Here is a 26617-nt window from a genome sequence, read left to right on the forward strand (position 1 = left end):
CTCAAAGGTATAATTTTCTGAACTTTAAACTGCGTGCAACAAAATTGCTATCTCAAAATTTTGACTGGATGTGTTTGGGGAAATGGTGGGCGTAGAAGGGGTGTTAGTTGCCTTCCAACCCCTTTTGACTATAAACAAGAGTACTAGCCATTTCAATTTCCAATCGAATGAGGTCTTTTTGAAATTTGTGTGAAAATACTTTTTACAAAAACCTTACTGGCCCCCAGGGCGTAACTGGCAACCCCGAATTCGAGGGCTATGGGGGGTTGTCATCTTTAACGACCTAGTTTCCAGAACATACAGAAAAGTTGAATAAAGTAACTATCTCTAAATTTTTATTGGATGTGTTTGGGGAAATGGTGGGCGTGAGAGGGGTGTTAGTTGTTAGTTGCCCACCAATCACTTTCGACTATTAAAAAGGGCACTAGCCATTAGAATTTCCAATCGAATGAGCCATTTTCGAAGTTTCTACGACAACACTCTCTATAAAAACCTTATATGCCCCCATGGCATAAATTAAAAACCTTTCCCCGAAGGATATGGGGAATTTTCCTTCTCAAAAAACATATTTTCTATCTGAAAATCAAGTACACTGCACAAAATGTCCATATCCAAGTTCTTACTGGAAGTTTTTTGGGAAATGGTGGGCGTAGATGGGTTGTTAGTTGACTTCAAAGCTCTTTTGACAATTATAAAGGATACTAGCCAATCCAAATTCCCATGTAATTTGTCCTTTTCGAACTTTGTACGACAACTCCTTTGATACGAAGTGCCCTGGTATGGAAAAAAAATAATACATTGTGCCAACATCGTTCTTATATGCCCCCTGGGCATAACTTAAAACCCTTGCCCTGAGGGTTGTGGGGGAGTGTCCTCCTCAAAAACATATTTCTTATACTGGAAATCAAATACGCTGAAAAAAATGGCTATATCAAAATTTTGATTGGATGTGTTTGGGGAAATGGTGGGCATGGAAGGGGTGTTAGTTGCCTTCCGACCACTTTCGACTATTAAAAAGGGCACAAGCCACTCCAATTTCCAATCGAATGAGCCCCTTGCGAAGTTTCTATGACAACTCCTTCCATATGAAGCGCCCTGGTCTAAAACCAAGAAAAAACAAATATTAATACATTGTGCCAACATCGTTCTTTACTTAGGCAGCGCTATTGTGCTGCCTATGATTTTATTGTTACTTCGTTTTGACAACCTGAATTCAAACAGTTTGTTTTAATTTAGTTCCACATTCCCCTCAACATGTCCTGAAAATCTCACCTTAATACCCTTAGCCTGAGTAGTAGTAGTAGCATTAGCGGGAGTAGTAGTAAGTAATAGCAGCAGTAGTAGGAGTAGTTGGTTGTAGTAGCAATACTAGCAGTAGTAGTAGTAGCATTCACATAGTGACATTTGATTAGTTCATTATCCTCCTCAACAAGCCCAATGGTTTCAACTTACTACTGTAATCAACTACTAAGATATATTTGATACACCCTCTTGACAACCTGCATGCACACAGGGTGTTTTGATTTAGTTAAAGATTCCCTGAAATTTTCCTTTTAATACCCTTAACCTCAGTATTAGTAGTAGTCGTAGCAGTGGTAGTATCCAGATAGGGCCTTTTATTTAGTTCAACATCCCCCTCAAGATGCCTTGAAAGTTTCAACTTAATAACCTAAGGTGGTCCTGGGATATTGATGATACGCCGTTTTGATCACCTGCATACGAAGAGGGTGTTTTGATTTAGTTAAACATCCCCTCAAAATACCCTGAAATTTTCACATTAATACGCTTAGTCAAAGTAGTAGCGAAGTAGAAGTAGTAGCAGTAGTAGTAGTGGAAGTAGTAGTAATATTAAGTAGAAGTAGTAATAGTAATATTAGCATTAGTAGTAGCAGCAGTAGTACCTAAGTCATTCTTGAAATATTGCTGATACACTTTTGTGAGAACCTGCATGAACATAGTGTTTTTGAATTAATTCAACACACCCTTCAATATTTCGTGAAAACTTCAGCTTAACACCCTTAGCCGTTTTTGAGAACCAGTATCAAACACACTGTCTTTTCTCAATACCAAATCCTATATGCAAACAATGGGCAAACTGTTTAACTTGCAGTCCTTGCCCCAAGGGCTGTGGAAGGTTATATCATCTCCAGAAGCATAGCTATTGGACCTTTCAACCATACTGAACAAGAAAATATCTCAAATTTTGATAGGATGTTATTCGGGGAGGGCATTGAAAAATCGCTCAAACTATAGACGGCCCAGTAATTGGCAGGAAACCGATCGACAAATTGGTACATCCAGACGGCAATATTAAATAGCGTAAAGTAGCCTACCTTTTTAAGTATTCACAGGCAAACAGGTGACATCAACTGAAGCCTTTGGGATGAGCCTTAAAATTGCAAAATCCAAGGTTACGTGGGTGCTTAGACATCCAGAAACAAGACCTGTGCAAATAACCCTTAAAGGTAAAGCAGTTGGAAATATCGAATCCATTGTCTATCTAGGAACAGGAGCGTCCTGATGCTCATTTCATTGAGGGAGGAAGGCGATCTTCGTAAATTTTACCGAATCGCTACCTGATTTATGCCGAATTTTCTGCAGAAATCAAGAATTTTGCAAAATTTTGGGCGATTTTGTAAATTTTCTGCCGAAATTTACGCCATCGGCGAAAATTTTACCAAATACCAAAAACGTTGGGGCGGGGGTAGTGCGTCCCTCCCCCCTCGGGACACCCCTGCCTAGGAAGCTGAGTTGCTGAAAATAAAGAAAATAATTTTTTAGCTAGACGCACATCGAGTGCGTGAAAGATCTTCTTTTTCTTTGATGGCAAGCCTTTTGCAGTCCACTTTGGTCTCCTTTTGGCTGCATGAAGATTTTTCATTTGCTACTCTTACTCTTCATCAAGTTCAAGCAGGCTTTTAGCTTGATATGGCGAGAAGGGCTCTGGCAAATTGTGCTACACTATGGAGTAAATTGTGCTACATTATGAAAATATTGTATCTCTGATTCTGATTGGGGACATGTTCTCAAAGGTCATTAGCCAGGTCTAAAAATACGAGGAACTAAAAAATAAATCACTTACATCAGCAGGTGTTTTATAGGGTTGTATCCTGTCTGTAATAGTGGACATCCCATTTAAAAGATTAATGTAATAGCTCCAGCTTTTAGCCTGTCTTAAAGCATATTAAAATATCAAGATTTGAATAGATTGTTCACAGAATGAGACAGAATGTTGATGTTTCACCATATATTATCTCTTGTTTGGGAACCTCAGGTCATTAAAAAATGAAAAAATTATGCCGTTTGTAAGATTTTTGAACGATTTACGAGTACATAGCGTTCGATTTGTTTTTGTTTGTTTTTTGATGATAAGAAAAAACAGGTGCTTCTCAATCAAACAAGTCTCATGTTTTCATCAAAATTTCTGCTATTACTTTTAGAACTCTAATTAACACCTATAAGAATCAGATTTCTGGTAAATTTGTTTCTTCTAGTATATGCGCAATGATTTAGGCTAAGATGCAGGCAAATTAACACATATAGCCTAGGTGTTCACTAACTAGCCTAGATTATTTAAACAAGTTATAATGGAGCCTAGCATCTAGGCCCAGAGCTTAGCCTAAACCTAGGTGGGTAAGGTTTATGTTAATAGACTGTGAAGATCATGCCCTGCTACAAAATAATCTTCAACTGCTGGGTCAATGGGCTGAGGCTTGGCTTCTTGAATTCAATGTTGCCAAGTGCAGTATCATTCACTTTGGCAAACTGAATCCTTGCTGCTCTTATTTTTTCTTAGGCCACCCACTCTCCTCTATGTATAATGAGCAAGATCTTGGTGTCACTATTGACAATGAATTAAAATTCAGCACTCGTGTTTAGAGTTCTGCTGCTAAGGCTAGTTCAACCTTGGGTTTGATTAAGTGTACCATTTCTACTTGTTCTTCTAAAGTCTTCAGTCTTCTTTATAAGGGACTTGTGGATCCTAAGATTGAATTAAGAGTGTCACTTGCCTTCCCATATTTTAAAAAAGATATGAAAGTTCTTGAATCTGTACAGAAATATGCCCCTAAAGTGACATCTGGTATCAAGAGTTTTCCTACCTGTAAGACTATCAAAGCTGAATCTCCCTACTCTTGTATACTGGAGAAATAGAGGGGATGCCATTTTAACCTTTAAGTTATTGAGGGCTAATATTCTCCCAGCTATATTCCCTACTGTTAGTACCAATTCAAGAACTAGAGGTCAGGTGACCCCAACCTCTAAATATATCCAAATCAGGGTATATATTTGCACATTAGGGGGGTGAGGGCAAAATTTATTTGTGATGTAAATGAAGGTTATATTTAGAATCAGAATGCAATTTTGGTTGTATATTTGCACATTAGGGGGGGGGGGGTGGGGGTATAATATATTTTTTTTTAATGATAGAAAATGTAGTGGCAAAAATAAAAATTAAACAACTATTTACATGTTTGCTAAAAACAGAATTTTATTTGGTTATATTTAGGTTCAGATTATATTTAGCCCCTGTGCAAGAGAACTGGTCAAAGAATCCATGCTTGAGCAAACAAGAGAAACAGGAATGTGATTCTTTAATAGTTTGATGACCAAAAAAGGAAGCCTTCTTTGTATTTTAGGCTAACAGGGTAAGGTTTATATTAAAAGACTATTTAGGTAGCTAAGAAACAAACTTACCTCTAAAGTCAGAATTGCATCCTGTCTAACCTGCATTTTTGTTGGAAATGAACTTTACCCCCACATCTATATATACCAATTCATGGTATATATTTGCACATTAGAGGGGGGGGGGGTTAAAACTAATTTCTTATACAAATGAGATTTAAGTTTAAACTTTAACACCCCCCCTAATGTGCAAATATTTACCCTGAATTGGTATATCTGGGGGTGGGGGTAAAATTCATTTGCAGTAGAAGTGATTGTTACATTTGGAAAGAGCATTAAAAAGGCATTTAGTGGTATGTTTGGTAAAACTCTACTTTATCTACTTTTGGCTATCTTGGAAATGGGTTGGGTTAGGAAAATGGAACTTTCAGGGATGGGTCTACAGGTTAAAGTATGTCCAGGGAAGATACTACTACCTCTGCTCCTTCTCCCTCTAGAGCCTGATCTTTGATGGCCTTTAAAAATCTTTGTGCTATAAAAGTGAAATCTTGAAAAATAGATTTTATGCTGAAATGAAATGCAAAAAAAATTGTTTTCAGCTTCAAAACTTTGTTCAGTCCTAATTTATAAGATTTCAAAGATATGCAAATACATTTTCTAAGTTTTGAAAAAAAAAAAAAACATGAATATGGCTTAAAATTCTACTCAAATAACAGGAATTGCATTTTCAGAACTAAAACCAGAAAAAAAGAAACTGGTAACTGAAAATTAAGGTAAAATGTATATATATATTTCTAAATATAACCTTCATTTACATCACAAATAAATTTTGCCCTCCAACACTCATGTCTGTACAAGCCCTCACCCCTATTGGGTTTAGTCATCTCTACTTTGGCTAGAAGTAATAAAGCTTAAAGCTTGCTGGCTAGATGTACAGTTAAAATCAATTGAAAACATTGAAAAACAGGTCAAACTTTTAATAAAACAGTGAACTTTGCAACAACAACAAAAATTATTTTACAAATGATAATAAAAGTCCAAGTATAATGGCTTCACTTATGAAACAAAAAATTTTTTTGAAAGAAACAAAAAAATAGCTTAAATTCAATAGAAAAAAAGACACTAGCTATAAAAATAGCTATTCAAAAAAGAAAAGTAAAAGAAACTCATGTTTCATAAACTACAGTTGCCGTGTGTAAAAAATTCCAATGTGATTATTCATACACCAAAATGCAAGGCAGATTGACTGCTATATACTATTGTTTATGTTTGATAAATCTTACAGTGTGTATATTCTACCTATAACTTAGGTCAAATTAATTCAAATCAGATACAGGCTGAAAGTCTTAAATGCTCTCATGTTTGAAAAATTAAATAAAACTTTTCCTTTTGCTAATTGAACCTAAGTATGTTGATCTTTCCTTGACTTATTATCTGTATAAAATGTTTTTGTTTGTTAATATTTCTTCTATTTTTCTTCTATTTTCTTTTTTTCCTGTTTTTTAATCCTTTTTCAGTATTTCATTTATTCCAATTATAAATGGAATCTGTTCTAAGGTGTTCTAAATGTGTTCTGAGGAATTATCTAGATTGACATAGACTATGATGTAAACTATGAACATCTCATCTAATTTGACATAGTTTTGCCCAATCAATCAGGTCTGTGATCTAGTATTTGGATTGGTAGTAAAAACTTCGAGTTTTGTTAAACTTCTTGAAACCAAACTTAGTTAGTTGTATATATTTGTCAGAAAAATTTTGGTGGACATTCAAAACACTAATACTTAAGGCCTTCAGCTCCAAATTGCAAGGCAATAGGAAAATCCCCCTATCTCCCCCTAAAGGCTGATCACTATAATTCTATCCTTGGAAATATTTCAAAATTTTGTCACATGAATGTAGTTTCTAATCTCCCTTCCCAGAGATGGAATCCCCTTATTCTCCTCCTTCCTATGGCTGGACATGTGTGTATTTATGTATTGGTATATTTCAAGGTTTCTTTTTCAGAGCTTGTGTGCTGAGTGCAGACTTAAAAAATGGCTGAATTTAAGCCAGCAAGTACTGGTAGCAGTATTGACATGAAAGGCTATTTGCATAAGTGGACAAATTATTTGAAAGGATACCAAAAGAGATGGTTCGTTTTGTCAAATGGAGTGCTTTCGTACTACAGGTTGGTTTGTATACTTATGTAAAAATTCCAGGACATTTTATATTTTTTTTATTTTTATTTTTGCTAATGCTTTGTTTTGCTGTTCATTGAATACATAAAAAAAAAAATCAATTTGACTATATTTATACATATATATATATATATATATATATATATATATATATATATATATATATATATATATATATATATATATATATATATATATATATATATATATATATATATATATATATATATATATATATATATATATATATATATAAATATACATATATATATATATATATATATATATATATATATATATATATATATATATATATATATATATATATATATATATATATATATATATATATATATATATATATATATATATATATATATTGATGTATGTATGTATGTTCTTGAGAATGGCTCCATATTTTTTCGGGAAAATTGGTATCTTGGAATACTCTCACATAAAAAAAAACCCATCTAGATATGTCAGAAGTCTGAAATTTTTTTTCAGAGCCTTCATCTTGGTTTTTGCAAATGACATCATGTACTATGTTAGTACTTCATTTAAGCATTTCTTATGTAATCATATAAGCATTTTCTTATATGATGTCATGCATAGCATAAACAAGATTGTTGAGTTTCCAACACAACAATTATTTATATAATATAATGTTGGTTGGAGCGCCCAAAAAACGAAAATTTGCAATTGCAGTCATAGGCAGCGCAATAGCGCTGCGTAAGTAAAGAACAATGTTGGCACAATGTATTATTTATTTATTTTTTTTTTTTTTTTCTTGGTCTTAGACCAGGGCTCTTTGTATTGAAGAAGTTGTCGTAGAAACTTCAAAAAGGGCTCGTTTGATTGGAAATGGGAGTGGCTTGTGCCCTTTTTAATAGTCAAATGGAAGGTTGCTAACACCCCTTCCACGCCCACCATTTCCCCAAACACATCCAATCAAAATTTTGAGATAAACATTTTGTTCAGCATAGTTGATTTCCAGATAGAAATTATGTTTTTGAGGAGGACACTCCCCCACAGCCCTCATGGCAAGGGTTATAAGTTATACCCTGGGGGCATATAAGGTTTTTATAGAAAGTGTTTTCGTACAAACTTCAAAAAAGGCTCATTTGATTGGAAATTCAAAGGGCTAGTGCCCTTTTTATAGTCGAAAGTTATTGGAGAGCAACTAACCCCCTTCTCAAGCCCACCTTTTCCCCAAACACATCCAATCAAAATTTTGAGATAGCCATTTTGTTCAACGTGGTTGAAAATTTTGGAAATTAGGTCTTTGAGGATGACAACCCTCCCCCCCAGCCCTCAGGGCAAGGGTTGTAAGTTTTGCCCCCAGGTTTTTTATAGAAAGTGTTGTTGTAGAAACTTCAAAAAGAGCTCATTTGATTTGAAATTGAAACTGTTTTTTTCTTTTTTGATATTCAAAAGTTATAGGAAGGTACCAAACAGCGCTCCCACCCCCAATATTTACCCAAAGACATCCAACCATAGCTTTGAGATAGTCATTTTGTTTAAAGCAGTCGAAAGATCCAAAAATTATATCTAAGAGGATAATACTGCCCCCACAGCTCTCAGGGTAAGAGATGTAAGTTATGTCCTGGGGGCATATAAGGTTTTTATTGAATGCTTAATATAAGTTAAAAATTTTATAAAGTTAAAAAATTTAAAATTTTTTTAGAAATTAGGTGTTTGGGAATAATAACCCCCTCGGAGCCCTCAGGGCAAGGGTTGCAAGTTATACCCTGAGGGTATATAAGGTTTTTATATATAGTGGTGTTGTAGAAACTTCAAAAAGGGATCATTTGATTGGAAATTAAATAGGCATGTGCCCTTTTTAATAGTCGAATGTGATTGGAGGATAACTAACACCCTCCCACACCCACCATTTCCCCAAACACATCCAATCAAAATTTTGAGATAGTCATTTTGTTCGACGTAATTAAAAATTCTGGAAATTATGTTTTTGAGGATGATACTGCCCTCAGGGCAAGGGTTGTAAGTTATGCCCGGGGGCATATAAGTTTTCTTTTATAGAAACTTTTATCGTAGAAACTTAAAAATTGGTTTATTCGATTTGAAATTGAAACGGCTTTCGCTCGATTCAATTGCCGACGGTGATAGGATCGTAAATAACCCCCCTCTCACACTCACTTTTCTCCAAGACACATCAAATCAAAATTTTAATGTAGACCTTTTGTTTCAAATTGTTGAAAGTTCCGGAAGTTAGTTATTTGGGTATGACTAACCCCTCAGAGCCCTCAGGTCAAAGGTTGTAAGTTATGCCCTGGGTGATATAGGGGAGACCCGCCCACGTTCATCACTTTTTTATAAAATAATTTTTTCTGCTATGCTTGTCAACCTACAGTCAACTTTTTCTCACCAAAATGTACCTACACAGTCAGGACATCAAACGAAATTTTGATATTTTTGTAGCCTATCATTTATAGCCATAATTAAAAGAACAATGATCTTGGTCAGATATGGCGAACCTGTATGACCCCGGTATAGCTTCGCCATCCCCCAGTACTGGTTTGCCAAGCATTGAAAACAAGTTTTAAAAAGATTAGAAGAGCCACTCTCATTTAAGAATATGTTTAATACTCATCAGCTGTTGGTATAAGAAAACTCAATACAGGTAACTCATATTAAATTTGTCACATCACTTTATATTGTCAAGGAGGCACACTTGTGCCTCTATAAAGAGGTGACCCACCACAATATTAAGCGATTTCCGGTCCTAGCGGTCGCAGAGAGACAGCGGTGATCGCATTTTGTAGCCCAAGCTCCAACTAAGAAACGTGTAAAATTTCACCCCCCTCCGGCTTTATCTTCATGGGTAAAAGTGGGCCGGAAGTTTTAACCCTCTGACCACAGACCCACTTTAGCGTTATCTGATCGGGCTAAAATTTAAAGGTTAAGTATTAGTAGGGCTCAGGAGATTATCCTCGAAATTTCATCACAATTTGATTACTTCTTTCCTGTTTTCCAAAAAACAAATATAGCCACTTAAAGTTCATTTCTCTTTTTTTTATCAGCCACGCCTAGAGGCCATAGTTGGCATCGGATCCGGGTGAATGAGGACTCATTCGAACTGGAATTCGACCCAGCAGGGCCTTTTGATATTTCCAGACCGAAAAAATTATCCCCCGAATTTACATTTATGAAAAACCTCGTTTTCCTATAAGAGCCCTTGTTAATTTTTCCCACCACAGCCCCTCTTTAACGTTGTCTGATCGGGCTGAAATTTAGAGGATAAGCTTTCCTGGGGCCTGGGAGCTTATCCTCAAAATTTCAGCTCAAGCCGATCACTTGGTTTATCCTTCACTTGGCCGATATTTGGTTTTCCAAAAACCAAATATCAAGTTTTGTGGGAATTTGCTTGCGTCAAAAATAGATTCCACATACTAAAAATACAAGTACAATTGTGTCTATTTGGTACAGCGGTCGATACTCCTGACTATCAGGCAGAAGACCCGGGTTCGATTCCCTGTCAGAGGAAATTTTTTACATACTGAATTTAAAGTTTAAAAAAGAAACTCAGTTTCTTTTTTAAATTATTTGAACAAAACTACGTTTTCTAACGAGTTAAAGAGGCTGAGTTATAAGGTCGAACCTTAAAACGTACAGGGATTAGGAGGCACAGTTGGGGGGCGTTAAAAGAGGTTGAGTCACAAGTTCGGATCTCAAAACGTACAGTCATTAGGAGGTGCAGTTTGGGGGTTGTTGCCCCCCAAACCCCCGCTTCTGTATATGAAAGGGGCTGTGTCCTCCTCAACGCGTCTCTCTTTACGCTAAAGTTTTACTTTCTCACAACTCTTTTTTTAAACAATAAAAACATTAGCGTAAAGAGTAAGGCGTTGAGTTTATATTGACTTTAAAGCTTGAAAAATAAACTCAGTTTCTTTTTTAAATACAACCTATTAAATCCATCGGATCAACAGGCATCTCCAGAAGAATATCAAAGTTGGGCTTCAGGTTACAGGTAAGTCTCCACTGCTTTGATAACATGGGGCCTGGGAGTTTGAAACCTTAATTGTTGAAATTCCTAAAAGCAAAGTATTTCAACATTATATTAGATCAAAATAGTCCTCTCAACCTGACAAGACCGACTGCAAGCTTCCAAAAATTCCAGCTACTTCCCAGAATTTTTTTTGGTCGAGAAACAAAAATCTTATTTTGTATTTGCTTGCCTCGAAAATAGATTGCAGAGACTTTGAAAAAAAGCCGTTGGGTTTTTCTGTTGCCGAGCTAATAAAAATAAAGATCGTCAGAGAATATGGTGGGGAACATCAGTACTTCTACCATCAGAATTTTAGTTGAATTAACGATGCTTTGTATTTCCAGACATACAAAGATTACATTCCCTATCTAGCGTAAAAGTTTAAAAAAATGTACAAGTATCAAGATTGAACGAATCCCAATTTCGGCAAAAGGCTTCTTGAAAACACCCTGTCGACAAAGAAAAGAATAATACACAATCATCTAACGGTTAGTCAAGCAATAATAAGTAATAAACTGTACAAAAATATGCAGAAATTATTTGAAAAACAACTACGTTTTCTAAAGATTGAGAGAGGCTGAGTCACAAGTTTGAACCTTAAAATGTACAGGCATTAGGAGGTACAGTTTGGGGGCTGCCACCCCCCAAATCCCCCGCTTTCGCAGCCTTTAAATAAAAAAAAATTTAAACTGAAAGTAAGGAGCGACATTAAAACTTAAAACGAACAGAAATTATTCCGTATATGAAAGGGGCTGTGCCTTCCTCAACGCCTCGCTCTTTACTCTAAAGTTTTTATTGTTTAAAAATAAGAACTGTGAGAAAGTCAAACTGTAGCGTAAAGAGCGAGGCGTTGAGGAGGGCACAGCCCCTTTCATATACGGAATAATTTCTGTTCGTTTTAAGTTTTAATGTCGCTCCTTACTTTAAGTAAAAATTTTTGTTTTTATTTAAAGGCTGCGAAAGCGGGGGTTTGGGGGCGGCAGCCCCCAACTGTACCTTCTAATCCCTGTACGTTTTAAGGTTCGAACTTGTGACTCAACCTCTTTAACTCTTTAGAAAACGTAGTTTTTTTTCAAATATATGTGGAAAGATCGACACCGAATTTCAGCTTTTTTGATTGCCTTTTAGTCCCTCCGTATGAGATGGGTTGACCTAGTTTCATTTCCACTGATTGTCTCTACAAAAGCCTGTTCATCTGTATAAACAAACTTGTTTTGTTCAACCTTTCTGAGAAAGTTGACATCAAGATCATCACCATTGATTTCTAACACTGACGAAACATAGTATCCAGTGAGAATTAAATCACCGACTGTATTCTCTCCAGATAGTTCAGTTTCAGCCACCTCTTGCTGAATTCTTTCTTTGACTGGAGTATCTGTTAAGATTTATGTTTTCTTTCTATTTGTTCTTCTTTTCTGTTTCCTGGGGATCCTTTCGGCAATGGGAAAAGATCTATAATTTCTGAATAGCTGTCGTTAGCAGAACCAGATATTGTAACAGGTAGCTGTTCTGGACTCGCGTCTCTCAGTGGTGGTTCACTTGCACATGGTGCTTCTGAATATCGGGCAGAGTTAGCTTCTGAGCTGAAAGGACAGTGGCGGTACTTCTGGTCTATCGGAAACGGATGAACTTAGGTATTCGTGGTCTTGAAAAATTTTTGCGGTTGAATGGATGAATTCCTGTGCATCGGAACCCGCTGATTATGCTTTCTTGGGTAACAGCTTTGAAGTAAGATGAGACAAGAATTTCTGCAACATTAGCAATGGCTATGGTTTTGCATTTGTTTCTGCTCACAAAAGCTGCGGCTTCTCGATTGTAGTATGCCTTAATAGGAAACATAACTGAGCGATCCAGCGACAGCAGTTTATGAGTCGTATGTGGGGGCACGGTCAAAAGATTAGCACCATTTTCCTTAGCCAGCTCAAGCAGATCGCTAGAATATCTGGTAATATGATTGTCCAAAATAAGAAGAACAGGTTTTAATTCTGTTGGTGTTACATGACTAATAAAGTGGTTCAGCCAAATGACAAAGAACTCGGTCGTCATCCATCCAGAAGCTTTTTCATTTCCGAACCCAGTGATCCCTGGTGGAGCTCCCTTTAGTAGGATCTCAGGGCATGTTTTTCTGGGAAAAATCCTCATTGGAGGAACTGTATTTCTAATAGCGCTAACACAGATACAAAGCGTGATATTCTGCCCTCTTTCGGCAGACGTCACCTTTCCGACTTGTCTTTGGCCCTTCTCAGCAATGACAGTGCCTGGCTTGTGAACAGTCGATAATTCTGTCTCATTGACGTTCCAAATATTTTCTGGGCTAAAGCAGTGACGATCGTATAGAGTCCGAAGATTGTTAAAGAACTGCTGAACTGTAAAGCGGTTGAAGGCAGTAGCCCTTCCCAGACTGGTAGCTTCTGCCTGTCGGATTGTTAGCTTGGGGTGTCGCTGCATAAACCCTCGATACCAATCCTCTCCCGCAGCTTGATTTTTCTCACCAAAAGTCCATCAATCTGGAATTTTAAGCTGCTTTGACGTGGTGTATTTGTGACAAAGTTGACGTAGCTCGAATGGTGACAGCGCGTAATCCATATTGCATATAATTCGCAGGTATTTGACAAGAGCCCGTTCTTGTTCGTCGGTAAAAATTCTACAAGTGGCGTATCGTGGTGAAAAAAAGAGAGAGAGGCAAGCTTCCAACCTCCAGGCCGTTCTTGCTGATTCTTTTCACATAATCTCGTAAGGTTGCACGAGGAATCTGGCATTTTCTCGCAGCTGTTGCCTTTGGAACTTGCTTGTCGATGACTTCTAGCACAGCTTCACGAAACAGTTCTGGTTCCGCCGTACCTTTTTTCCTTTCTGTAGCAGGCTTTGGCGTTCGTATGATGTCTGAAAACAAAAGAAAACATACTATTAGTAAAATACAGAATAGTGCAACAATATGCTTGATGTAACATTGAAGACTTGTGTAGAAGAAGTTTACATGTCCGGTCTTAGATTTTTCAAAGTTTTAAGCCTTGTCTTTTGTCATGATGTATAACCTGCTTCTGTGCAGGTGAACTAATTCTGTGTTTATCTAAAGGCTCAATGAGACCTGGAATATTTTGGCATTAAAATGCACCCCTTGAAGCGTCTCCCTCCTTTCTTAGCTATAGAACAATCAGAGAAATCCATTGCAGAACTTTAAGCGCCTTTTTAAGTTTAGTAATTTTTCCGTTGCTGTTATTGGGAAACATACGGATATTTTTTGCGGGGAGTTTTGCAGGGGGGGGGGGACATTTTCTGGAGGAAATCTTAAGAAATTTTTTGGGAAGAATTACCCTGAATTGTTCTACAGTATTCTTTTTATTTGTCTTTCTTCTTCTTTGAATACGCAATTTTGCATACAGAGAGAATGAAGTGGTGGAATTGTCTGGAGGCAACTTTCAGTGGGGATCACTTTGTCTGGCAAGATTTTTCCGCGGGAAAATGTGGTTAATTTTAACAAGGATGCAGCAAGGTGCAACCTTCCTTCTTATTGCCCAAAAATGTTTCTGGTCTTTATTTTAATACTTTATATAACTAAAGTGATTTGATTCTTGATATAGTAATCTATTATTAAGAAGAAATGGTAGATCTGTGCATAGGAGGTGGGGGTGATAAGAAAAGGTGTACGTTTCAAAGGCTAAAGTTTTTCTCAGGAGTGATCGCGTCAAACCAAAGGTCCTAGGAGATCGAGAGAGGGCTCATTCGACCAAAAATGTTAAGTTTAAGAGGCTTTTTAAGTGACCAAAGAGAATAAAGGGTAACTGATTCCCCCCTTCTCATGTCCCTCTTTCCACAATTATTTGAAAAAAACTACGTTTTCTAAAGAGTTAAAGAGGCTGAGTCACAAGTTCGAACCTTAAAACGTACAGGGATTAGGAGGTGCAGTTGGGGCTGCCGCCTCCAAACCTCGCTTCCGTATATGAAAGGGGCTGTGCCCTCCTCAACACCTCGCTCTTTAAGCTAAAGTTTGACTTTCTCACAACTCTTTTTTTTAAACAATAAAAACTTTAGCTTAAAGAGCGAGGCGTTGAGAAGGGCACAGCCCCTTTTATCTACGGAAGCGGGGGGTTGGGGGGCGGCCGCCCCACAACTGTACCTCCGAATCCCGGTACGTTTTAAGTGTCGAACTTGTGACTCAGCCACTTTCAATTTTTAGAAAACGTATTTTTTTTCAAATAATTTCTGCACGTTTTTGTACAGTTTATAACTTTTTATTGCTTGACTAACTGTTAGCTGATCTTTTGAGGAGTTAAAGATGGGGGGCTGCCGCCACCCAAACCCCCCGCTTTTGAAGATTCTTGTGTTAAGGCTTTTTATTCCTGAATACTCAAATCAAATGCACAGTAAGATTTTTATCAGCCGCCCCAGGCCCCATGTTATCAAAGCAGTGGAGACTTACCTGTAACCTGAAGGCCGAATGTGATATTCTTCTGGAGACGCCTTTTGAGCCGAAGGATTTAATAGATTGGATTTAAAAAAGAAACTGAGTTTCTTTTTTAAACTTTAAATTCAGTATATAAAAAAATTTCTCTGACGGAGAATCGAACTCGGATCTTCCGCCTGACAGTTAGGAATAGCGACCACTGTACCACAGAGACATTACATTATGTTTATTCTGTGCGATGTATTTTTGATGCAAGCAAATACCCACAACATTTGATATTTGGTTTTTGGAAAACAGGGAAGGAGTGATCGGATGGAGTAGAAATTTAAAGGATAAGCTTCCAAGCCCCAGAAAAGTTAGTCCTCTAAATTTCAGCCCAATAAGACAATGGTAAAAGGGGGCTGTGCTGGGAAAAAGTAACATGGGCTCTAATAGGAAAACGAGTTTTTTCGTAAATATAAATTCGGGGGATAATTTTTTCGGTCTGAAAATATCAAAAGGCCCTAACAGGTCGAATTCCGCTTCGAATGAGTCCTCATTCACCCGGATCTGTTGCCAACTGTGGCCTGTAGCCGTGGCTAATAAAAAAAAAAGAGAAATGAACTTTTAGGAGATATAACTGTTTTTTGGAAAACAGGCACGGACCAATCAGATTTTTCCGAAATTTTGAGGATAACCTACTGGGCCCCAGGACAACTCAACCTTAAAGCTTCAGCCCGATCGGGCAAAGATAAAAGGGGGGCTGTGGTCGGAGGGTCAAAACTTCTGGCCCACTTTTACCCATGAAGATAAAGTCGGAGGGGGTGAAATTTTGCACGTTTTCTTAGTTGGAGCTTGGGCTACAAAATGCGATCACCGCTGTCTCTCTGCGACCGCTAGGACCGGAAATCGCTTAACATTGTGGTGGGTCGCCTCTTTATAGAGGCACAAGTGTGCCTCCTTGAAAGGTACTATGCGCAAACTGCTACTAATGCTACTACTGCTACTACAACTATTGCTGCTATGGAAGCTAACGGTAATAAGGTGAAACCTTCATGGAATATTTAGGTGAATGTTGAACTAAATAAAAACGAGCTATGAGCATGTAGATCTTCGACAAGGTGACAAAGTAATATCTCAAGAACGGCTCGCATTATTAAGTTAGAACTTTAAGGGTAAGCTGTGGCGGATTTTGAACTAGCCAGAAGGCACAATGTGTTTACTATTAACACTAGTGACGCTAAGGCTATTAAGGAGAAACTTTTATGGAACTTTCAGGGGGAGTTTCAGTTAAACAAAAAAACTATATGCATGCAGGTTTTCAAAAGGGCATATAAGCAATGTCATAGGTAGCGCTGTACGATAATAGCTAGCAATATCATTCGAGCTTTTAAAGGAGATAATTCGAATAGGAATTAAAAATTCTAGTGAATTTTTTAGGAGTAAAAAGTAATTGGAGGGCAAGTGGCCTTCCTCCCAGGAAGTAGGGTCAGAAGATTCTTTTGCTTGTCTTGTAATTTTTCTATGAGCAATAAGAACTTGTTCAACTTCTGGATTAGGGAGTGTGTGTGGTCATGCAACTCCCTACCAGGCTTTAATCAAGCACTCTAACTTTTGCCCTGCGCTGACCCTGATGACATCTATTGAGGTGACGCCTAGCACATTCGAAGCTCACCATTCCACCGGCAAAATTCTTCTGCTTCACATAAACAAAGCACACAGAAACAAAATTTTTCTGTCCCCGATCAGATTCAATCCAGTTCAGATGAGACATCTTTAGAAATACTCTCTGAACCCTCAAACAAAGCAGACTCTCAAAACTGTTCTGAGGAACTTGCAAAATGAAATTTTTCGGTGCATGAAGGGACTTCCCTTCCTAAGCCCCTCTCTCTTTGCGCTAAAGCTTGACTTTTTCCCAATTCTTTAAGGAAGACTTCATAAACATTAGGGACGTTTAATGGAAATGAAAATTTTTTCAAAGCAATAAAAACTTTACTGCAACGAGCAAGGGATTGAGGAAGGGGTAGCACCCCCATACAAGGCATAGTTTTGTCTTCCTCAATTTTCTTCGGTATTTTCTGTTGAAAAAAACCTAATGTTAAAATTTTAATTTCTGATCATTATTCAGATCATGCCGGAAATCAGGCTCCCTCCGAGGTGGCTTCAGGCACCTATCCTCACTCTCCACTCTGCACCCACTTACACTCCTTCATAACAGATCATTCGAAATTATGCCTCACTGTACACAATTTCATCAAACAAAACCTGAATCAACTTGGTCATCACTAGGACATTACTACCCACCCCCCTCCCGCTTCAGCACCCCTTTAGGTACCCCATACCCCATAAATGAGAAGGGCTCAAAACCCCTAAGCCTTCCCAAGGCTAGAACATAATTTGCACTGTACTGAAAAAAATACAAATGAATGTGCATTGTCAGATTAATATATATATAGTGATATTTAGTAATCAAAATGTTAATATTATTTGATTTGTGAAGGTTATGAAAGTAAAAACGTTTATATTTTTTCAGTAAAGTGCAAATTATGTTCTGGCCTTGGGAAGGCATAGGGATTTTGAGCCCTACTCGTGTTAATTTCTGCTCGTTTTAGTTTGACTCGGTTATTTATTGTAATTTCCGTTCGTTTCGGGTTTCATTTATTTATTGGTGCTGATTTGTGGTAGTTTCACGCTTGGTACATTATTTGATTGTATTTTTGCTCATTTTCGGTTTCATGGAGTTCTTTACTTTTCTTTGAAAAACTTGTTTTGTGGAAAAAGTTGTTTTAATTAATTACTATAAATGATGATTCTTTGGAACCAACATCTGAACTATCAAACGTGATAAGATGTGAAATTCAACAACCTGGACCATCAATTGCCACAACACCGATATTGACAGCTAAAGCAAAGGCCATTGCCAAATTGTCTGATGTAATCAAAAACCAAAAACGTGTCAAAATGAAAATGGAGAGCAAAGACACGGGTGATTAGAAGATATGCGGAAATGACAATTAGAGCGTGGTAAAAATGAAAATGAAGAGCAAAGACACACGCGGTTAGAAGACATATGACATCAAACAAGTGGGCAAGTCAAAAATGAAAATGAAGAGCAGCAAGTCAATGAAAATCAACCTGGACACTAAGAATCAAAACGTATCAGAATTGAAAATGATAGCAGTGATGATTGGGTTTGAAATTTTGACATGAATAACGTCATCAATACCTAACAGACCTATGTTAGAAAAACAAAGGTCGGTGATATGTATTTCATAATGACGAAAGACAAGCCGCGGGGAAACGAACCAAACAAATTGAAAATGATAACGATGATGATTGGATTTTGGATTTTGACATGGATAAGGTTATCAATACCTACCATACCTTTGAAAATCCAAAAATGGACTGGATAAATCGTTGGAAGAAAAAGAAGTTTTTGTCCCACCACCTGAACAATTAAAAGAAACAAAGGTGGTCGTCGATGCCTTCAATACCTTATAAAATCAAAAACCTGGACTAGATAAATCGTTGGAAGAAAAAGAAGTTCTTGTCCCACTATCTAATTAATTAAAAGAAACAAAGGTTCGGCAATATGTCTTTCATAATGACAAAAGACAAGCCGAGGCAAAAGTTAATGGTTTAATTAAAAAAATGTAATTTTATAAAGGCACCTCATCTAATTAAAGGTCCGTTTGGACGTCATGACATCAAGAAAATGCTCACATTGTCTGCGCTTAGAAGACAAGCGACCGCGAGAATCAACTGACTACCAAATATTTAAAACATAGAGAATCATAATTTAAAAATACAACCAAACTGAATGAGAAGTGAATGAAAATCTCTAGCCAAAAGAAGTGAAAAAAATGAAGCATGAAATTAAGAAACACTACAAATAAAGCTAAAGTTTATAGAGCCACTCTCTTAAAAAAAGCTTTTTCTGTTATTTTTTTTATACAACTTCTTGAATTTATTTTCTCCATTTTTTGGTATCCTTTAGGCTTCTGCTTGTACTTATAAGGCTTTTAATAATTAAGGTAAGCCCAATATATTTGACCCAAAGAGATATACATAAAACCTTTTTATAAATTAATAGTCCTAGCCTCTTAGAAAAATATAAAAGACATCATTGCATATATAGAAAAACTAAAAATTTTACTGACAAAGAAAGAACTTCATTTATTTTTTGTAGTTAAATTAAAAACTAGTATGCTAATTCCCTCACTCTGGAACTCTTATTGAATTCTGTTTAGTTCATAAGGTAAGTGAAATAAACATTACTATGAGAGAAAAGCAAGCAAGATTTCAAATAGGGTAAGGCTAATGTGTTGGATTTAGATTTTCTGAACAACAATAACCCACAAGCAAAATCAAAAACCCACTAATTTCAGTTAAACATTTCCTTTTTGTGTAGATCAACCTAAAAGTCCCTCCTTATTGGAAAATAGTAAACATACCAACAAGAATGTTTTGCAAATTATTTCTAATAAGTCTGGTTTAGTTCCTGTACAAGGCCAAGCCCAAGTTATATTTAACTAAGGATTAATCCTAAACAAGAATCTTTATTGGTTTGAAGGAAATGGGTTTTTACCCATAACAATTGTTACATTCTTTAGAACTTTGCAGATGTTTTTCTGAAAAAAAATTGGGCTTTTAATATTTTTTTTTGACTACTGACAAACTGTCATGTTTCAGAAAAAAAAAATCAAAAACACAAATTTTCTAAGTCTGAAAAATCATTTCCTTATAAAAAGACAATGGACTATCAACTATAAAGCATCGGAGAAAACTTTGTTGTACGGCTCTCACCGACACACTTTTCCCTGAAATTTCCAACTTGATCCTCCTTTAGTGAGGCAAAACTGGGTTTAATTTTCAAAACCATGCTTAAAACTACTCACAATTCATGTAACGTCATGTACCCGTTGTATAACATCACAAGACTGTTTCAGAGCTGAGAGTTTACCGACACAGTAAATCATGATGTAGCAGGATTGGCTGAATATGCTTGTTTCTGTAAGTGTAAAATGATATTTCTAATATGTGTTCCTATTTTTACCTTTCAAAACAGCTGTTGGTGTTTTTCTGTATGAACTTCCGTTGATGGTTAAAATATGCTTATTATAATTATTGTCGATCCTGAGGTGGTTATATTGAGAAGCAAAATTCCCATAGGAATCATATTTGCATTAATATTGTGTTTCAATCATTGTCATTTAGCTTTTGACATGGAAAATAGAACAGTCTGAATGTGCCCACAAAAGGATAAAGGGCAATAGTCCTCCAAAATATTTTTCAAAGAATTCCCACCTCTTAAGAAAACTTCATTGCATAACCTACGTTATAGGTGTAAAGTCCAGATCTAATTCATTTTACTGTTCATTTAAGTATCTCGGCAAATGTCTTCTCTTTTTCGTTGCGTCTAGAAACGTTTTTTATATTATTTCTCCTATCTTTTTGGGTTTATTGTTTAGTTTTTTTTTAACATGCATCACCTCCTTCTCCCCTAAAATCTCTCTTGATATTTCAGACCACAAAATTTTCTTTATACTGCGCAAAGAAGAATAAATGATGTCACTGCAACACTAAAAACTGTCCTTAAAAACGGAGAAAAATTTTAATCTGAAGTACCTTGTTCTAGAAACCACAGTGAGATGTCCCATACTTGTCGGGGGTCGATTCGACTTCAAGGAGCTATAATTCATGCAGATGAGTCCTGCACATTTGCTTTAAGCAATTCTGGAAGTAATACTTTTCACTTAAAAGCAGCCAATGAAGCTGAGCGACAAAAGTGGATTACTGCCATTGAACTAGCCAAGAGCAAAGTTATAAGGCAGCAGGACTTGGGTATGCTTTTTTCGTATTATGTCATTGTCAATGTCTGACAAATAAAACATAAAATAAAACACATGAAATAAAATAAAACACATGAAAAAAGGATTGTTTTCAATAAAGTGTAAATTATGTTCTGGATTTTAGAAGTTCTGGATATATACATATATATATATATATATATATATATATATATATATATATATATATATATATATATATATATATATATAGCGGGAGAGTGGGAAAGTGAGAAAATAAGGTTGGAGAAAACAAATGTCTGATGCTAACTGTAATCAGACAAATATAATCAACGTTGCGCTGCCTAAAATGCAGATACTTGGCTTACCATTTCCCCAGTAATATATTTAAAAGTCAAGGGAAAAGAAATAAACTGAAGATAGAAGCTTAGTTTATTAACATCATAGTATTTTACGATAGAATTTTATTATGGAATTTGACAAATTGGCTTTTAAATACCTTTTTATATTAGTTGGTCAAAAAACTATTTGTTTTGTCATTTTCCGGCATTAATCCTGGGGGGGGGGAGGGTGTCTTTCATGGGCGCGGGCAGGGGGGCATGCCCCCCCCCTCCCTGGAAATTTGGGACTATAAAGTAATTATAAGGAAACCAAAGGAAAGAGAGCAGAATAGGCAAAAAAACATGGAAAAAATGTGTGTTGCCCCATTGTTGGCTGCCTGCCAAAAGATTTTGACCATTGATAAAGAAAGTAAAAGTTGTAACTTGTGGCTTAGTGACCCCTTTGGAGTTTTCCACAAACATTTTTTCTATATGATTTGGTTGGAACAACAAAAAAAAATCAAATTCTTCATAGTAATGAATGGCGAATAAATAACGATCCTTGTCAATAACGAAAGTATAAGAGCCTAACTATTGAAAACATTCTATCGAAGAATCAGCTTTTTATGGTGATCCTAAATATGTATTTGTTTATTTGTAATTAGTGCAGTTATTAGTACACAAGAAAGTCCGTATACTTACAGAAAACGCAAGGAAAACAACTTACTAAGGGGCAATTCCGGTAAAAATATGCCATCAAATTTTGCTTGCATTGCAAGTATACCCATGAGCTGATATATGAAGCCACTATAATTAGACCTGAACGGAATGCTGGGAATTTCTGTATTTCCCCCTGAACGGACACGTTTTTTTTTGTGTTTTATTATCATTTATTTTTTTTCCAGGAGTAATTGTATTTATCTCATTGTCACTTTCAAAAAGATTTAATTTTTTACTCTTCTAAAGTATAAAGGCGTCAAATATATCGTTTTTTGCTACTAAATTCTAAATCACAAATAATGAATTTAAAGTTGGTATTTGATCTTCTTAATTTTGGTTTTAATGTTTTATTCTGAATAAACTACTTTTATCATGCGCTACTTTGTACAAACACTGAGTCTAAACGCATTAAATACTTTGGAGTACGATAACCAAGTTCAAAACTGTCGATATTGTTAAAAAATATCCATCCAAAGCTTTAGCATTGCTCAACAGAACGAAATGCTAGGAGTTTTTATCTTGGCTTTTGTAGGTAGGCTATTGTTTTGTGTATTTTTTTAATTACTTACTTTTTCCATTTTTATATACTTTTACTTTAATTGGCATACTTTTTCCATTGCCTTTAGAAAAATGTTAATCTCTAAGCTTCATGAAATAAAGAAAAAAAACAATTTTTTTTTAACTGAAAATAAGGAGCAACATTAAAAGTTAAAACGAATATTTCGCTCTTCACGCTGCAGTGTTTCGGCACTTTGATTGTTTTCCAAACCATACCCAAGCCTAACCAAGATATAATTTGAGGTACCGGTCGCTTAAATCTCGAGTCAAATTCTTTTAAGATTTTTTAATCAATTAAATTGTGTTGACTAGTGTTGTTCTACTTTTAAATTTACAATTTCAATTTTAGATAAAATTTGAATACACTTTGGATATTGGCGATGAATGGTAATTTTGGTGAAAAGTCCTTGTTAATATTACTGCCAAAGAATTTTGGTTGGATGAAAAGGAGTATTATTGTTTCCATGGATGGACATTCTGTGAGACTTTTGATCTTCTACATAACTGAAGCCATCACAATCTCTGCAATAGGATTTTCTTATCGATAAATCCGTTACCTATGTTCGTTGAAATACATTGAAGTACTTCATATAAAAATATCTAAATAGAAAAAGAAAAATATTACCATTTAAAAAAGAAAATTTTTTTATTAATGGGTTGAACTATCAATTTTAATATAGCCGTTGTAAGAGCCTCTTTTAGCATCCAAGAATTACATTTTGGAGATTGATTTTGTTTGCTTATTATTTCTCTTCTTTTTTTCTAGAGTACACTAGCACCACAGGTGAGCATTTGCGTTTAATAGCACACCCTTTGAACGAAAGTGCTTTTCTAACCCTTTTCCCAGATTTTTCCTAGCCTGCTTTTCTGGCTTACTTGCCAGTCTATATTATTTATTTGCTTACATTGCGAGGATGCATCAATCAAGTTTGTATAGGGTACTTCTCAAGATGAGTCTAGTCTCTTCCAATATCTGTATAATCATAATTGCTAAGTTTTCGTTTTTCTGGGGTGTTGCTGTAAATACGTCTTCAAGGAGAGGAGGCCCTTGCCTCCTCCCCTAAATGCAATGGTTTTTTTATATTTTACCTCTCATACCCTATGATCTTCATGTAATTAATGTGTACGTGCCTAGCTAGCTTTAGGTTGCTGTGCCTAGGTTTGAACCTATCAACTCCAATGTAATATGAAAGTTGAAGCATTTGAAATCTTTCGAACTGTTTCACGCTTTTTCGTGAAGGGTTTTTTCTATGGTAGTGGTTTCCAAGTGGGACTGTCCTTCTCCAAACTCAGCCCCTGCCATTGCGGTGTCGGATACTATGATATATAGTGCTATTTGATTTCAAGGCAGTGTATGCCAAGATTACACAGGTATGTCTTCTGGCAAAAAAGTAAATTTTGAAAAACGAATCCGATCAAGCCATGCAAAACGGATACGTATGAAATAAAATCTTCTGCCAGGCAGGGGCGTCCTGAGGCTCATTTTATTGGGGGTGGGGGGGGGGTGATCTTTGTAAATTTTACCGAATAGCTACCTGATTTATGACGAATTTTCTGGAGAAATGAAGAATTTTGCTAAATTTCGACCGATTTTGCAAAATTTCTGCCGAAATTTTCGTCTTCAGAGAAAATTTTACCGAATGCCAAAAAAGCGGGGGGGGGCCTCCTCCCCCTCGGGACGCCCCTGCTGCCAGGTGCTGTTGAACTATATTCAGTTAAAATCTGAAGCAACACTAAGAGATAAACAACATGGTTTTAGGATGAGTAGATCCTGTGCTAATTTGACATTCAGTTCGAGAGTACTAATTGAAGAATTGAACAAATGGCGAACGGGTTATATTTGACTTTGACGTAGTATTTTCGAATACTTATATTTACAAACGCCTATCCACAAACACGCCTGTATTTAAATACATCTGTCCTCATGATATCGATATAGAGATTTCTGCGGTATTATGGCTTCTTCGGTTGGATTATCAGTCTCATCCTTAAATTATATAAAAACCAGCAACGTGCTGTACGGACTGACGGTTATAACTTTGCCAACCGGTATAAAGTAAACTCTGATGTCCTACAGGGACGTATTTTATTCCGAGTGTCATTTGCTATTATCATTGACCATGTTCTCCGTGTATGCAACTTCACGGGTGGGTTCCAACTAAGCCAGAGCCGACTCTGTTTGACAGGTTTTCGCATGTGATCCAACCCTTCTATAACATCTAAGAGAAGACCTGCAACGAAATATCACTGAAGTCTCAATCATAGCCGAACGAGCTGGATTTTTAAATAGCTTGAGGAAAACGAAAATAATGCGTAACAACGTTAGGACCCTAGTTACCCCGCCTCTTGAATTTGGTGCTGATATTCTGGAGGATGCTGAAGATTTAAATACTTTGGGAGCGCCACTTAATCCGATGGGTGCCTCGAGCGCGCAATTACCACACCTGTTGCTTTCGGTGGAATCGTATTTGAAAAGTTAAGGACAGAATGGACAAGGGCAGCGGACTCTCTGAAACTTAAACTCCAGCTCTCTAACAGCAATGTTTTCTCTGGTCTGATGTATTAATGTGAATCATGGGCACTGGCTAAGTAGCTTGAAAAGCAACGCCAAAGATTCAAGATTAACTGCCTCAGTCGCATCATTGATGTTCACTGGACATATAGGATCGCCAACGTTTTTATCCGAGATGAGACTTAAACAGCCACTTGCGACTAATAAGATTTAAAACAGTCGTTGGCATTATTGGGGGCACATGGTGAGAATGGATGAAGGCCATCTGCCTACCTGCCTCATTGCGTTTTGGATTTGGTCCCACTCGGAATCAGAAGACGCGAACGACGGAGAGCGGCACTTGAATGTTATCTCAAGAAGGATGCTGAACTGTCGGAGTCTCCCCTTGAAGATCATTAGTCCAAAGTGCTAAAGACGTCGTCGTGGAGAGGCACCACTGTCGATTTATGTGCCAACTGGCGTGGGAGATAGCTATCTGTTGTAAGTAAATAATTTATGTTGAAAAACCAAAGTTTTTGCTTTCTTTTTCCTTTCGCATTCCTGTTCTCAAACTTTGTTCTATGATTGTGCCATGTGTGTTGGTCTGCTGGTGCAAACAATCTGGCTTCTGACGCATGCAACATTCGATAATGATGCTTGGCATATAATTGTGACCCTACCGAGTTTAAACAAATATCCTTCTTTATTCTTTCAGAATGGTAGCAAAATTGTTAGCTCATATAGAGAAATTAATACCATAAAACTGCAGAAAATAATATGCCAAAAACTTGCACAGGGGACATAAACCTTAAATAGAGCAGTTTGGTGTGCCAAAATGTTTGTAGTGACAACTAGCCGCTTACCCGGCGTCATTCAAGGATCCTTACAACAGTTTACCATATGCTCTTGATATCACCTCTGTGATTTTTACCGCTTCCTGATGGGTATATTCTTTCCAAATCCCGACTTTTGCTGGCAAATAAAGATATTTTGTCATAATGCAACTATTGAGTGAATTCAAATCCCCTTCAAAGAAAATAATCAACTTTTCAAATGAGCTGCAAAGAACCGAAACTACCATGTGAAGGCAATCTTTGTGTGCTTGGAATTTAGAAAAAAGAACACAGAATATTAAAAGAAAATCTAAATGTTAGTATCAAAATACAACCCCTCTTTTCACACTTTCTACCACGGGTGGGGGATTATAATATAAACGATTGAAATCAATATCTGAGCTCTCCCCTCCCTAATACCTCTCCCATCCAGTAATAACCCTCCCCCACTTTCTTGACTATTAAAACCTTGGAATGGTGAAGAGTATCAATATAGCGTGCCTAGTCACATATAATACAAATAGTTTAAAATGAATCCCTAAGTTTCTAAGGCTAATGGAATATTTTTCAGTAAAAAATATATCTGCGGCTGACTGACAAGTTGACTTCTATAAAAAAATAAATGAATAAAAAAAAATACTGCAGTTTTGAGATTGAAAAGATCAACCGCTTGACGACTACTAATGGACTAG

The 26617-nt window shown here is 36.5% G+C and overlaps 2 protein-coding genes across 3 annotated transcripts in view; one reads left to right on the forward strand and one right to left on the reverse strand.

The window, feature by feature from the left end:
• The first annotated feature begins 3375 nt into the window (after positions 1–3375).
• Positions 3376–26617, forward strand: part of Osbp (oxysterol binding protein) — a 119449-nt gene continuing 96207 nt past the window's right edge. Inside the window, exons 1-4 of one of the 2 annotated variants that reach the window (XM_089099314.1) lie at positions 3376–3475; positions 6631–6793; positions 20832–21037; positions 23368–23385. In XM_089099314.1, coding sequence (XP_088955440.1) covers positions 6660–6793; positions 20832–21037; positions 23368–23385 — 358 coding nt within the window. In that variant the 5' untranslated portion in view covers positions 3376–3475; positions 6631–6659. The remainder of the gene's footprint in view (positions 3476–6630; positions 6794–20831; positions 21038–23367; positions 23386–26617) is intronic. The other variant, XM_089099315.1, reaches the window with a different exon arrangement.
• LOC148945306 (uncharacterized) lies at positions 12421–13257 on the reverse strand. Its single transcript, XM_089099441.1, has one exon. The coding sequence runs from the start codon at positions 13255–13257 to the stop codon at positions 12421–12423; it is 837 nt and encodes a 278-aa protein (XP_088955567.1).

Source organism: Artemia sp. Qi Xiang Cuo, chromosome 13 (assembly GCF_049724085.1).
Source record: "Artemia sp. Qi Xiang Cuo chromosome 13, ASM4972408v1, whole genome shotgun sequence".
Taxonomy (NCBI): domain Eukaryota; kingdom Metazoa; phylum Arthropoda; class Branchiopoda; order Anostraca; family Artemiidae; genus Artemia; species Artemia sp. Qi Xiang Cuo.

Coding starts and splice junctions, on each gene's coding strand:
- LOC148945306 (XM_089099441.1), bottom strand. CDS start 13,257: ATGCAGCGACACCCCAAGCTAACAATCCGACAGGCAGAAGCTACCAGT.